At 42.6% G+C, this 15531-nt stretch overlaps 1 protein-coding gene across 1 annotated transcript; it reads left to right on the top strand.

The window, feature by feature from the left end:
* Positions 1-454: 454 nt before the first annotated feature.
* Positions 455-14515, top strand: borcs5 (BLOC-1 related complex subunit 5). The gene is made up of 5 exons (XM_060928427.1): positions 455-728; positions 6219-6292; positions 6703-6846; positions 12324-12481; positions 13886-14515. The coding sequence occupies exons 2-5, from the start codon at positions 6235-6237 to the stop codon at positions 14111-14113; spliced, it is 588 nt and encodes a 195-aa protein (XP_060784410.1). The 5' UTR covers positions 455-728; positions 6219-6234; the 3' UTR covers positions 14114-14515.
* The last annotated feature ends 1016 nt before the right edge of the window (positions 14516-15531 follow it).

Raw genomic sequence — 15531 nt, 5'->3', positions numbered from 1 at the left:
GGCGACTTGTCCAGGGTGTACCCCGCCTCTCACCCATAGTCAGCTGGGATAGGCTCCAGCTTGCTTGCGACCCTGTAGGACAGGATAAGCGGCTAGAGATAATGGATGGATGGACTAACAAACACATAAGTATACAGTGCATGGGGGCAAGATTATATTACAACGAAATAACTTAGAATATATATTATTAGTAGATTTTTATTTTGCTTTGTTATTTGTTATACATTTCAAATGATTAAAATTATTTCATCTGACCAATATGAAAACAATAATATAATATAATATAATATAATATAATATAATATAATATAATATAATATAATATAATATAATATAATATTCTTTTTGTGAAATGACAATTAAAAGCTCATTATTAAACTCCAACAAGGTTTCTTTTCGTCGCCGTGTACTTGCGTCATACGTAAACCGCTTTCGTCATCATTCCGCGCCGCTTGTCATCAGACCAAGGAAGATGCTAGCGGCCTCTTTCCAAAACAATTCCTCTTTTCCTAAAACTTGATCGGTTATTAGATTAAATAAACATTTTGCATGATTTATACATTAGCAGACATCTTAATAGATGCGAAATGCCTCTATTGAGGTTATTTAATTTTTAACTAAAAAATTAAATATAATGAAATATACCGGGCTAATGCTAGGTAGCGTTTGTGTGTAATCAGACTTCTAACTTCAGCTAAAGAATATAAACATTAAAGAACATCCACACGGTAAGTTAGTCCTGTCATGTCAGCTTACTTTACTCAAAATGTTATGTCTTTAATGTGTTGAATTACACACAAAATGCACCTGAAATCCCAGAAGTAGTAATAAATATGCTCATTTATTATTCAGTTATAAGTCACTATGGAACATGATGTTTGCGGATGATGTTGTGATATGTGGTGACAGTAGAAAGGAGGTTGAGCTGGGTTTGGAGAGATGGAGGGATGCATTGGAACGAAGGTGAGCAGGAGCAAAACAGAATACATGTGCATCAATGAGAATGGGGATGAGAGTAGTGAAGATGCAAGGAGTAGACGTAAAGAAAGTTGGTGAATTCAAGTACCTGGGGTCAACTGTGCAGGAAAATGGGGGCTGCGATAGTGAGGTGAGAAAGAGAGTGCAGGCAGGCTGGAGAAGGATTTCGGGAGTCATTTGTGACCAGCAAAAGCAAAAGGTAAGATGTATAAGACAGTCATGAGACCAGCTGTGATGTACGGATTGGAGGCCGTACCCTTAACGAAGAGACAGGAGGCAAAGTCAGAGGTGGCGGAGTTGAGGATGTTAAGGTTTGCGATGGGAGTGACGTTGGACAGGATAAGGAACGAGCACATCAGAGGGACAGCACATGTGGAGAGCTTGGGAATGAAGCTAAGAGAGATGAGACTGAGATGGTATGGGCACATCCTGAGAAGAGATGCAGAGCATGTTGGAAGGAGAATGTTGAGGATGGAGCTGCCAGGCACACGAAAACGAGGAAGGCCAAAGAGGAGATACATGGATGGATGTGGTGAGAGAGGACATGAAAGTGGCAGGTGTGGTAGAGAAGGAGCAATGGAGATGAATGATCCGCTGTGGCGACCCCTAATCGGGAGCAGCCAAAAGAAGATGATGATTTATTATTCAGTTATAAAGTATAAGTGGAAAATAAAGTTTAAGTTAAAATGCAGCTGCAAATCCTTCCAGTTAATGTCGAAAAGTATAAACTTTATCTTTAAGGAAAACTTAACTTAAAGGGGTACCAAATATAATATATACAGTTGCTGATGTGACAAAGTAACGTATTCTTAAGTATTCTATCAAATTTATATACTAGAAAACAACGAAATATCTTGGTAATTGTAAATATAATAGTCGGTACGCTAAACGGCACAAGAGTCGCCATTTTTAAAAGACCGTGACGTCAGCCCTACCCACTGCACTAGGAGAGAAGCGTGTAATCATGGCGTCGGGTGCATCAAGTGAAAGCGACAGCTCTGTCGAATCATACGAAGAGATCCCGCAAGACACACTGCAAGCAGGCTATGGCTTAGAAGGGGACCAGTTTGAACCTAGGAGAGGTACTCTCAACTCCGGTGATGAAGAAAGAAGAGAAGAAAGCTCGGATGATGGCGAGGATGAGACTGATGCTGACCATGGGCGTGGCGAGCGTGGGGCAGAGCGTATGCGTGCAGGTGACACGGCGTGGTGCTCGTGCGGAAAATGTAACGTGGAGTTGCTCACGAGTCCAGCAGAATTTATTTGTTGCAATGAGATAGGCGCCACCCGTGGACTTGCAAAATCGTCGCAAGAGGCAGAAACAGGTATTTCCATTGAAATAACACACACACACACACACAGTGGCATAATAGACTATACTACTAGTACTACTACTAGTTTTTCAGCGGAAACGAGTGAAAAGACACGTCTGGAGGATCGTTATGCTTTCCATCGGTCCTGTTATTACACCCGAAAGCAACACACTGTGGCATTGTGTAGCCGATCACTTACAATTCATCCTACTTTCCGATTCACACGTGCTATTCCCAACCTCAATGAGCCAACACAACTGGGCACATACATACGTCATGAGTGTTACGCAGAGAAAATGAACGTGCATTCTGATTGGATAAAATTAATATCATGGCGGGCTGTTCAAACTGCGGAAATAGTTTGCTCGAGCTACTTTCAAAACACTATAACTTTCCAACCTTAGAACAAAAAACTTTTGCAAGTCTTGAATAAGGTTCGTTAATGTGTTTTATTGTTATATTTACTCTATATATTGCCCTCTGTTCCCCTTTAAAGTATGAAAGTAAAGGTACATGAAAGATTGACAGAAATTTGGCTCAGTTTCAGATCACAGATTTAGTTCTTGATGGTAAACCAAATCCAAAATGGACACTGTGGAGGAGTGGGACAGTGATGGGTCTCATTCTACATAGTATCTGTTCTTATCTGACATGTCCTCGAAATGAGGATGTGGGGACGGCCATGGCCTGTAGGTTAGAGAAGCCCAAAGGGTTACCGGTTCACTTCCCAGGACTGGCAGGAAAAATGTGAGGGGAGTTGAGTGAATGAACAGCACGCTCCCCTTCTTCTGTATCATGGCTGAAGTGCCCTTGAGCAAGGCATCTAACTCCGAACTGCTCCCCAGGCCCTGTAGTATAGCTGCCCACTGCTCTGGATGTGTGTGTGTGTGTGTGTGTGTTCATTGGTTCAGATGGGTTAAATGCAGAGGAGGAATTTCACTGTGCTTGAGTGTACATGTGACAAATAAAGATTACTACGACTTCTCACACTCACACCTGTTTGGATTTGTTAGGAATTTGGAAAACGCTGTCTAATACGACAAAGTCAGCTGTGGAAATATAGGATTATATAGGTATGTTACAGAAATGTTTAAAAACCGTAGTCAGTTTGTTACTCGGTTGTTAAATCCATTTAGAGCTACGGGACTTGATTTACAAGAGGAAAACGAAGGTACGGATGCAGGTTATAGCTACGCATACGACAATGAGCAAATCAGGACGATTGTTGGTACTCAAACTGTATGAGCGGTTTCATTGACACACAATACCTTAAATATACTGCTCATGTATGTGGAGCTGAGAATACATCCATTACAAAGAAAACGATCTTTGCCAAACCAACCAGGAGCTATTATCGAGATTCATGGATCAAAATATCAAAGCTGCTTGGAATATCAATTGAGTAAGCTAAAAGCAGGGCTTTGAACCAGAATTTTTTTCCTATTGGTTCGTTCCAAACAGAAACGGAATTTTAACGTTTCCGGTTTTGGGTTCCACCATTAAATAGACGTTCCCGAACCGGTTAGAACAAAAAAATTTCGTTCCCGGAACGGTTAATTACGTTCCCGGTCAGCTGTTTAACAAATGGCTATAAAATTATGTCTCTGTCTCATAAGGTATTAGGCAGAGACCCGTCCACCCGTAAATTTGACGGGCGATTGCCGATTTCAACGGGCAAGTATACACACAGACGGATACTGAAACGGACGATAATGCCGAAAATTTTCGCACATGAATACTCCCACATGTCATCCGATAAATCCAGTTATGTTCCGCCCACACACGGACTGGCCATCGGGAGTAGCGGGAGTTTTCCCGGTGGGCCGGTGGTTCAGCGTGGGCCGGCGGAGAAAAAAAAAAAAAAAAAAAAACAGTTGCGCGCTGGCCTTTAATATGATAAGCAATGTTAACAGTTTGTTAAAGAAACTGTTAACATTGCTTATCATATTAAAGGCCAGCGCGCAACTGTTTTTTTTTTTTCTCCGCCGGCCCACACTGAACCACCGGCCCACTGGGAAAACTCCCGCTACTCCCGATGGCCAGTCCGTGTGTGGTTCCGCCATCATTTGCAAATCGTAAGAAACACAGTTTAATACGAAAAATACTGAAAACTTGAAATGAAAAATCAGAATATTTCATCGTTTCCGCCATTTTGGCCCGCACTGAATCTTGTAACATGCGGACTGAATAAATCGCGAATTCTGATTGGTCGAAAATTGCCAAACACCCTGCGTTGTAGTTTCCTCTTTCTTGGCGGGAGAACCGCATTTTTTTTTGCTGACTCACTCTTCTGGATCAAGATGAATCCCAACAAACGCCCCAAATTGAATGTGACAAAAACTGATTCGTTTTTCCACAAAAAGACAGAAAAGGTATGTGTGATACATTGATTAACAAGGGGGTTTCATTGGGGTATGGTAAAATAGAATACTGTTGGTTTTTTTTATTTTTTATTAAATACTGTAACTAGATCAAAAGATTATATACAATTCATTGTTGTTTATTTTCTTTTCACTTTTGTTACCAAATCAAACACCATACATACATCTGATACATTCAGGAGTGAAACTGAAAAAAATACAAAGTAAAAATATGCAATATTTCTGATCAAAAATTACACGCCATTTCACCCTGAAAATGTCCTAGAATGCAGGAAATGAAGTCTAAATTTCAAAAATTTTCTGGGGGGGCATGCCCCCAGACCCCCCTAGAGGGACTTCGGGCCTGCAGCGCTCGTCTTCGCACCTGCGGCGCTTATCAGGATTATATAAAATATTATTTTTGACTGGTAAATTTCTTTTTCTGCCTAATACCCTACTGTCTCATCCAGCTTAAGCCAAATGTAGGCTAATTCTATTACAACCTTCATTAAATAAGACAAGAAATAATTCAAAACAATTATTATTTCAAATGTTGGCGATTTGGATTCTCAGTATGTCTTCCCATCTACACAAACAGAAAAAGTGCCAAAAATGAAAGAGAATTCGTTTAGTGTGTTACCAAAGGCTAGTCAGGCCCTATGCATTGATAGGCTAACAGAGGTTAACGTCATTTAATGTTCGCGAGCCTCTCATTAACGTGGACAAATATATTGATATCGTGTTTGAAATTGACGTTTTTGAATAACGATAGACTGCAATATTTACCTCTTATTTAAGACGTGGAGACGTGATAGTAGTCCACCCTCCCGCTCTCTCCATTCAGTCAGCGAACGTCACACAGGAAGTGAACCTCAGCGGGTCATAGAAACTTGCGCAGGAGAAGAATGACTTTTTTATTTGTAGGCTACGGAAACTTTGAGGAACGAAATAAAAACCGGTATTAACCAGTTACCATTATTTTTAATAAGCGTTTCTGTTCCGGAACATAAAAAATAATAAAGTTTCTGGTTTCGTTTCTGTTCCATGTGAAATAGAAAAAGTTCCCGGTTTTCGTTTTCGTTCCTTGAACCGGTTCAAAGCCCTGGCTAAAAGACTTACACAATCAAGGAGTGAGTTGGCTGAGTTAGTACAGAAGCGTACTATCCTGTCTCCATGATGACAAGGATCATTCAGGATAGGACAGGACAGGATCATTGTCCAGTTGACGTCCGGAAATGGACACAAAGTGATCTGCTGAATCAAATGAGTCGTTTGATCCTGTTTCTGAATGAGTCTAAAGTCTTTCCTACGCCATGCCCTGGTCTTCCCAGGCACTCTCCCGTCCCAGTACTAACCAGACCGTTAAGGTGCATCGGGCGGCGCCGATCTCTGTATAACCTCTCACCTATACAGCTAGGGTTACAGTGGGGGGCTGGTCCTTTGGTAACCGCGAGAGTTTGACTCCCCACTCGCATCTGTATTGCAGCGTGTCTCGCCAGACGGCAGTAGGTACCATTTTTATGACATGAATGAATGACAGTATTGAGTATTTATTTATTTTTAACAGGAAACAGCTGGACACGATGGGAGCTGAACAGAGCGGCGATGCTGAGCATAAACACTCAGACTACAGTGCTTCAGGTACAAGTCCACATCATCAGTCACAGAAAACATCGACTAAACAACATTTGCTTTTTCAGGTCGCGATAGCAGAGCCTCTCGGCTTTCCTGTCCAGCTGAAAGCAATACATTTTACTGTAATATACACTACTGTATATTTATCCAGGGGTGTTTAAACTTCTTCTCAGTCGCCTCATAAAGGCCACTCTGTACGTTATCCTCTGGATATTCGTTGTTCTTCGGTGTGGTGCGTCACCTGATCTTCCTAACTCCGTTTTTATGGCATTAACCCTGAATAATTCTGTTCTTCTGAGCATGTCTCTCACAACACAAGACAAACCTGCATCATGAACGCAGAATCCAGTGCCGTTACGTCATGTCATGATTCTTCCTTCTCTAACTAGTCCTGTATTTATTTATTTAACTGTTAGTCGTGCCCTCGCCAGCGAAGCACCGAGCAAAAATGGATGACATCGTGGTGGTCACTCAAGGAACACAGTCTTTACGCAACATCCACAACGACCCCGACGTCATCAAGCTTCAGGAGATTCCCACGTTTCAGCCCCTGCTGAAGGGTAAGAGCGAGCCACGCCGTTTCACCGCTGATCTGTGTGTGTGTGTGGGGGGGGGGGGTTCCACTCCTGTCATCTAGAACCTTTAAGGGTTCTTCAGTTTGTTCCTCTTTGGGAACCCAGCAGGTGTCTGAGTTCATGCCCATCTGGGATACGTTCAAGCCAGAAGTGTTTTTTTCCCCACTTATACCACAGCAACTTACAATTTTTATTCGTTAATTAAAGAACGACACGTCGAATGTTTTATCCATTTCTAGTTACAGATCAATGAGTGCACGTAAATCATCCGCTGTACGTACAGTTGTGTTCAAAATAATAGCAGTGTGTTTAAAAACGTGAGTAAAGCTCAAAATCCTTATAATATTTATTTCCATGCATTGGAAACACTGCACATTATATTCTACATCAAAACATGAAGAAAAATGTATGAATATTTTAATTACTTTACAGAAAATGAAGAAAAATGAACATTGGGCTGTTCAAAAAAATAGCAGTGTCTGCATTTTTCATTACAAACTCCAAATATTTACTGTATAAACTGAAAAAATCTTAAGGATTTAGTATTCCTGTGAATCACTAAACTAATATTTAGTTGTATAACCACGGTTTCTGAGAACTTCTGGCACCTGTGAACAGGTATTCCAGCCCAGGATGATTTGACAACATTCCACAATTCCTCTGCATTTCTTGGTTTTGCCTCAGAAACGGCATTTTTGACGTCACCCCACAAGTTTTCTATCGGATTAAGGTCCGGGGATTGGGCTGGCCACTCCATAACTTTCATTTTGTTGGTCTTGAACCCTGATGCTGCTCGCTTACTGGTGTGTTTGGGGTCGTTGTCTTGTTGAAACACCCATTTCAAGGGCGTTTCCTCTTCAGCATAAGGCAACATGACCTCCTCAAGTATTTTGATACAGGGCAATGCAATAATGAGTACACCCTCTTTGAAAAGTAACATTTCACACAATATGACAAGGAACACAAAGATATATTTCCAAAATGTTCCCAGACTAAGTTAAACACAGGTTCTGTTGAGCTTTTGAACTCAAAACAAAGGCTAATAATATAACTTAAATGATTTTTATTTCGGGCGGCACGGTGGTGTAGTGGTTAGCGCTGTCGCCTCACAGCAAGAAGGTCCTGGGTTCGAGCCCCGGGGCCGGCGAGGGCCTTTCTGTGCGGAGTTTGCATGTTCTCCCCGTGTCTGCGTGGGTTTCCTCCGGGTGCTCCGGTTTCCCCCACAGTCCAAAGACATGCAGGTTAGGTTAACTGGTGACTCTAAATTGACCGTAGGTGTGAATGTGAGTGTGAATGGTTGTCTGTGTCTATGTGTCAGCCCTGTGATGATCTGGCGACTTGTCCAGGGTGTACCCCGCCTTTCGCCCGTAGTCAGCTGGGATAGGCTCCAGCTTGCCTGCGACCCTGTAGAAGGATAAAGCGGCTAGAGATAATGAGATGAGATGAGATTTTTATTTCAGTTTTAGTGAAATTTGTGTGGTGCAGAAATGAGTACACCCCACTGAAGGGCTCTGAGTAAAGCAACTTTTTAGGCTACCAATGTGGACCTGAACAAACAATTAACCCTTTGATGCAAAACATGGGTCAAAAGTGACCCGGATGAGATTTTATCTTCTATATCTTTGCAATAAATTAATTCCATCATTCAGTATTCAAGGTATTCCTCAATTAACTTGTTTTTGATCATCATACATCCTTATTTTATTTTTTCCTTTCTTACTTTTTGAATAAAAACCCTTTTTGTATCACTACCCTTCTAATGCACAACATGGGTCAAAAACGACCTGCATTCATTTTCCAGGTTATTTCATGTATGGCTGAGTGTTTCTATGATATACTTTTGAAATAAATTCATTTTGTCATTTACTTTTCCAAATATCTTGGTTTTGTTTAGCATAAATCATCATTTTTATTTTTCCTTTCTTAAGTTATGAACAAGCACAGCTTTTGTAATTCTACATCAAGTTTACACACATGGGTCAGAACCGACCCGCATGCATTTACTCCAGCGTTTGGTGGGAACTGTGAATTGTGCTTGTGTCAGACATTTCACAGATCAGCACAGCGCCCTTTGCCCATCTAATACATGCAAGTAATGTTTTTCAATTGTTCTAACATTACCTTAGAAAAAAATTGATGATGTTTAGGTTCCCTTGAGAGTGAGTAGATTACTTGTCAGAAAGTTACAAGTAATTACTATTAGCTACCGAGCTGTGGACATATTCTACTTCAGTTAGCTAATTTTATTGTAGTTGGCTTAGCTAACTACATAGTTAATAAATAAATTACTGGCCCCATTCACTGATAAAGTAATTACTTAAAACAAATTATTATAGTATTAAGACATTTAATTTTAAATCACACTTGGATGACCCATGTGTAGTAATATAAAAAGTATTTTTGTTCATAAAGTAGTTAAGAAAAAATTAAATTAATGATTTGTGGTAATTAAAAACAAGATATTTAAAGAATACTTGGAATATTCAATCATAAAATAAATTGATTTCAAAAGATAGAGCAAAGAAAAACTCAGTCAGCATGAAATAACCTGGAAAATGAATGCAGGTCATTTTTGACCCATGTTGTGCATTAGAAGGGGTGTGCATATGTTTTGCATCAAAGGGTTAACCACAGGTAAGTCTAATTAGTCATTACACAGGTGTTAATTAGGCAGATGGCTACAAAAGGCTGTTACCTAAAGCAAACCACCCTTTCCCATTTCCTGCTGTCAGCAATGGCACCTCATGGCCAGGAAATGTCTCTGGATCTGAGAAAGCGGATTATTGCTTTACACAAGAGAGGTGAGGGCTACAAGAAGATCAGTAAAGCCTTACTTATCAGTAAGAACACGGTTGCAAAAGTGATCCAAAAATTCAAGACAGATGGAACTGCAGCCAAAGTACAGAGACGTACAGGCCGGCCAAGAAAATTAACACCCAGGCAGGAGCGGCTTGTAATGAGAAAAGTTGAGGAAAATCGGCATGCAAGTGCACAACAGGTATCTAAGGAAGTAGAGACTGAAATTGGAGTGAATGTGTCACGTGACACAATATGCCGTACAGTGCAGCGGAATGGCATGCATGGGTGCTGTCCCCGAAGGAAGCTTCTCCTAAAGCCCAGTCACAAAAAAGCCCGTCTAGAGTTCGCCAGGGCACATGCTGAAAAGGATGAAGGCTACTGGGACTCTATACTCTGGAGTGATGAGACCAAAAATCAATCTTTTTGGAACTGATGGCTTCAAAACAGTCTGGCGTCGCAAGGGTGAGGAGTACAAGGAAAAATGCATGGTGCCCACAGTGAAACATGGAGGGGGTAGTGTTCTTATGTGGGGTTGCATGAGTGCTGCGGGTGTCGGAGAACTGCATTTCATTGATGGCATCATGAATTCTCAAATGTACTGCTCTATACTGAAAGCTAAGATGCTTCCATCACTTCGGGCCGTTGGTCGTCGTGCCATTTTTCAACATGACAATGACCCAAAACACACATCTAAGGCCACTGCTGACTTTCTGAAGAGGAACAGGGCGAGAGTGATTCCATGGCCAAGTATGTCACCTGATCTGAACCCTATAGAGCATCTTTGGGGAATACTGAAGAGGCAGGTTGGAGCATCACTCTCCATCCAACATCCAGGCTCTGAAAGATGTCATCCTTGAAGAATGGAAAAAGATTGATGTAGCCAAATGTTGTCAACTTGTGCACTCCATGCCAAGGAGACTTGGGGCTGTCATTGCAAATAATGGAGGCCATACAAAGTACTAAATGTACTGGATGTAATTGAGTTTGTTGTGGGGTGTACTCACTTTTGCTCCACCCCACTTTCTCGGAAACAGAAAAATATGTAATTTAAGGCATCTTTTCACCTTTCTGCTTGAGTTATAATGTAAGAACATAGTGCAATAAACATCATCAAGGAACTGTTTGGGACATATTGTTTGTGTTCATTTTAATACTGTGAAAAATGTCGTTTTTCAGGCGGGGTGTACTCATTATTGCATTGCACTGTATATGCAAACTGATCCATGATCCCTGGTATGCGATAAATGGGCCCAACATCATAGTAAGAGAAACATCCCCATATCATGATGCTTGCACCACCATGCTTCACAGTCTTCAGAGTGTACTGTGGCTTGAATTCAGTGTTTGGGGGTCGTCTGAAAAACCGTCTGCGGCTCTTGGACCCAAAAAGAACAATTTTACTTTCATCAGTCCACAAAACGTTTTTCCATTTCTCTTTAGGCCAGCCGATGTGTTCTTTGGCAAATTGTATCCTCTTCAGCACGTCTTTTTTTTAACAGTGGAACTTTGCGGGGGCTTCTTGCCGATAGATTAGCTTCACACAGGCATCTTCTAATCGTCACAGTACTCACAGGTAACTTCAGACCGTCTCTGATCACCCTGGAGCTGATCATTGGCTGAGTCTTTGCCATTCTGGCTGTTCTTCGATCCATTCGAATGGTAGTCTTCTGTTTTCTTCCACGTCTCTCTGGCTTTGCTGTCCATTTTAAAGCACTGGAGATCATTTTAGCCGAGCAGCCCATCATTTTCTGCACTTCTTTACAGTATACGTTTTACCTCTCCAATCAACGTTTTAATCAAAGCACGCTGTTCTTCTGAACAATGTCTGGAACGACCCATGTTTCTCAGGTTTTCAGAGAGAAATGGATGCACAACATGTGCTGGCTTCATCCTTTAATTAGGGCCACCTGACTGACATCTGTTTTTTCACAGAATGAATGACCTCACTAATTAAACTCCACACTGCTATTATTTTGAACACGTCCCTTTCACTTAATTATTCGATTACACAGACTCAGGAGCATGCGTATCATGAATGTTGGGTCTGTTGGTTTTCTGTGACTCTACTACACCTACTGGTAAATTATTTGCCATGTAGTAATATAATTTCCACCAAAAACAGTGATTGATCTGGTTAGTCGTGTTGGACTGCTATTATTTTGAACACAAGTGTACCAGATCCTGAATGAGCTGTTGCTATAGAAATGATAACATATCAGAATGAGTGCATTAATATAAACCAGCTGCTGTTCTGGAGAATTAATCAGCACCTTCTGACCAATCAGGTTGGAGAACTGTGGTATAAATAGTGGACGAGAGAAAGAGAGCGAATTCAGACACAGTGTTCTCTTCAGACCTGAATCGATGCACCTCTCTCTCTCCGTCTGTCTCCCTCTGTCTCTCTCCCCATCTCTCTTTCTTTGTCTCTCCCTCTGTCACTCTGTTTCTATCTCTCTCCCCATCTCTCTTTCTTTGTCTCTCTGTCTGTCTCTATCTTTCTCCATTCCCCTCTCTCTGTCTGTCTGTTTCTATCTGTTTCTGTCTGTTTGTCTCTCTCCCTCTCTGTCTGTCTCGCCCTCTGTCTCTATCTCTCTCTCTCTCTTGCTGTCTCTCTCTTTTTCTCTCCATCTGTGTCTCTCTCTCTCTGTGTGCCCCTCCCCCAGGTGTCCTGAGTGGACAGACGTCCCCCAGCACCGTGTCTCTGGAGAAGCTGGACTCTGTGCAGGTACTGCAGCTGTGTGTGCGTTATCAGGACCACCTCCATCAGTGTGCCGAGGCCGTGGCCTTCGACCAGAACGCTCTCGTCAAGAGGATCAAAGAGGTTCGTTATAAACACACCAGGCTGTACTGAACGAGCTGCAGTTAAACCAGTTGAGGTTTGGGTTTAACGGCGCTGTGGAGAATTTTAGTTCCACCACAAACCGTTATAAACTATAGCGCAGGTTCGTTCCTGTTCTCACTGATGTTATAGCAGCTATAAACAGTCTTTCACTCACCAGCCGCTCTCTCGTTCTCCTTCTGTCACTCGCTCAAATTCAATCACAGCTTTATGCAGGAACTGGAGATAATAACTGGGAAAGCACTGGGTGGGGAAACGCAACACCACCACCAGGCATGATCACTGTGTTCAGAGAAAGAATGAATAAAATAAATAAATAACGATATAATTACTAATAATCTCTGTCTGCCCCCCCTTCTCTCTCTTTCTCTCTGTGTTTCTCTCTTTCTGTTTCTCTCTGTTTCTCTTTCTCTCTCTCTCTCTCTCTCTCTCTCTCTCTGTGTTTCTCTCTCTTTCTGTTTCTCTCTCTCTCTCTCTGTTTCTCTCTCTCTCTGTGTGCACATGTCTCTTTTTCTGTCTCTCTCTCCTCCCTCCCTCCCCCCTCTCTGTCTCTCTCTCCCCATCTCTCCCTCTGTCTCTCTCTCCCCCCACTCTGTTTCTGTCTCTCTCTTCCTCTCTCTTCCTGTCTCTTTCTCTCTCCCCATCTCTCTTTCTGTCTCCCTCGCTCTCCTCCCTCCCCCTCTCTGTTTCTCTCTCTCTCTGTCCCCATCTCTCCCTCTGTCTTTCTCTCTCTCCCTCCCACTGTTTGTCTCTCTCTGTCTCTCTTTTTCTTTCCGTCTCTTTCTTGTGTGTCTCTCTCTCTCTCTCTCTCTCCCCTGCTCTGTTTCTGTCTCTCTGTCTGTCTCTTTCTCTCTCCCCATCTCTCTCTCTTTCCACCTGTCTCTCTCCCTCTCCATTTCTCTCTCCCCCTCTGTCTCTCTTTCCCCCCTGCTCTGTTTGTCTCTCTTTCTCTTCCTGTCTCTCTCTTGTCTCTTTCTCTCTCCCCATCTCTCTCGCTCTTTCCACCTGTCTCTCTCCCCATCTCTCTCCCCCAATCTCTCTCCTTGTCTCTCTCTTCCCCATCTCTCTCTTTCTTATCTCTCTCCCCATCTCTCCCCCTTTCTCTTTCTACCTGTCTCTCACCATCTCTTGCACAGACTCACTCTCTCTCATATCTCTCTCTTTCCACCCATCTCTTTCTCTCTCCCCATCTCTTTCTCTCACTGTAGAAACAGTAACATTAGAATGAGATCATTAATATGAACCTGTCAGTCGGACCTACTGTCTGAGTCATGCTGTTATACAAAAATAATAAACACCTTCTAACCAATCAGATTTGAGAATTCAGCAGCGCTGGATTTAATGCTAAAGGACAGTGTATGTGTGTGTGTGTGTGTGTGATCTCAGATGGACCTGTCAGTGGAGGCGCTCTTCAGTATCATGCAGGACAGGCAGAAACGCTACGCCAAATACGCTGAACAGATCCAGAAGGTGAACGAGATGTCCATGATCCTGCGGCGGATTCAGATGGGCATCGACCAGACCGTACCTCTGATGGAGCGCCTCAACAACCTGTTGCCTGAGAGCGAGCGCCTCGAGCCGTTCAGCATGAAACCTGACGCAGAGCTCAAGTAGACGGCCGCTGATGCGCTCTGGTATCTGGAAAGACTGAAAGAGCTCCGTACCAAATAACAAACCCTGTGTAAATACAACACACGTTCACTTTCCAAAGATCACTGTGGAGCTTCAGAGCGTCTCTGAGAGAAAGTCATGCTGGTGATATTTTGCGCCCACGGGTTTGGATCTGATGTTACTCATCCACAACTGTACTGTCATGATTTAAACGTCTACTTCTCAGTGTTTGTGAAGGCAGAAGTGACGATAAGCTTGTAATGTCTTCAAGAAAAGTGAACTGTTGCTGTGTTTCAGATTCCACTGAACCAGGAATTATTTAACTGTTGGTGATATGAACAGATGTCTGAGTCTGAGATGGACATTTATTTGGAAATTAAAGGAATTTAATGTTTGTGTTCAAAACTCTTTCCCTGTCAGTGTCAATTCTTACTGCTAAAAAAAAAAATCACATCGTAGTGATTTTACTGTAAAAGCATTTGAATTACCAAATACTTGTAACCACGTTTTTCCCTTTACTGAATCACTGTTTCACTGAATCACTTTTTCCCTTTACTGAATCACTTTTTCCCTTACCAAATCTTTTTTCCCTTTAGTGAATCACTTTTCTGTTACCAAAATCACTTTTCCCCTAATTGAACCACGTTCCTCTTACCAAATCACCTTCATTTCTCACTGAATCACTTATTTTCCTTACTGAACAAATTTTCCCTTTTCCAGATCATTTTTATATTTCCAAATCACTCCTTACCCCAGTGACTCACTCTGTACCCCACTGAATCACTCTGTACCTCACTGGGTCGCTCTGTACCTCACTGGGTCGCTCTGTACCTCACTGGGTCGCTCTGTACCTCACTGAGTCACTCTGTAGCCCACTGAGTCGTTCTGTAGCCCACCGAGTCGCTCTGTGCTTCACTGAATCGCTCTGTAGCCCACTGAATCGCTCTGTACCTCACTGAGTCCCTCTGTAGCCCACTGAATCGCTCTGTGGCCCACTGAATTGCTCTGTACCTCACTGAATTGCTCTGTGGCCCACTGAATCGCTCTGTACCTCACTGAATCACTGTACCTCACTGAATCACTCTGTGGTCCATTGAATTGCTCTGTAGCCCACTGAATTGTTCTGTACCTCACTGAGTCGCCCTGTACCTCACTGAGTCGCTCTGTAGCCCACTGAATCACTCTGTACCTTACTGAGTTGCTCTGTAGCCCACTGAATCACTCTGTACCTCACTGAGTTGCTCTGTAGCCCATTGAGTCGCTCTGTACCTCACTGAGTCGCTCTGTAGCCCATTGAGTCGCTCTGTAGCCCACTGAATCGCTCTGTACCTCACTGAGTCCCTCTGTAGCCCACTGAATCACTCTGTACCTCACTGGGTCGCTCTGTACCTCACTGGGTCGCTCTGTACCTCACTGGGTCG

Source organism: Neoarius graeffei, chromosome 8 (assembly GCF_027579695.1).
Source record: "Neoarius graeffei isolate fNeoGra1 chromosome 8, fNeoGra1.pri, whole genome shotgun sequence".
Taxonomy (NCBI): Eukaryota; Metazoa; Chordata; class Actinopteri; order Siluriformes; family Ariidae; genus Neoarius; species Neoarius graeffei.
The sequence above is the reverse complement of the archived record's forward strand: the minus strand, read 5'-3'. Positions and strand labels throughout refer to the sequence as shown.

Excerpts from the sequence above, each read along its gene's own strand:
- borcs5 (XM_060928427.1), top strand. The coding sequence starts at position 6,235 with ATGGGAGCTGAACAGAGCGGCGATGCTGAGCATAAACACTCAGACTAC. Across the intron at positions 6,293-6,702 it reads CTCAGACTACAGTGCTTCAG|TCGTGCCCTCGCCAGCGAAG; the intron begins GTACAAGTCCAC and ends TTTAACTGTTAG. Across the intron at positions 12,482-13,885 it reads TCGTCAAGAGGATCAAAGAG|ATGGACCTGTCAGTGGAGGC; the intron begins GTTCGTTATAAA and ends GTGTGATCTCAG.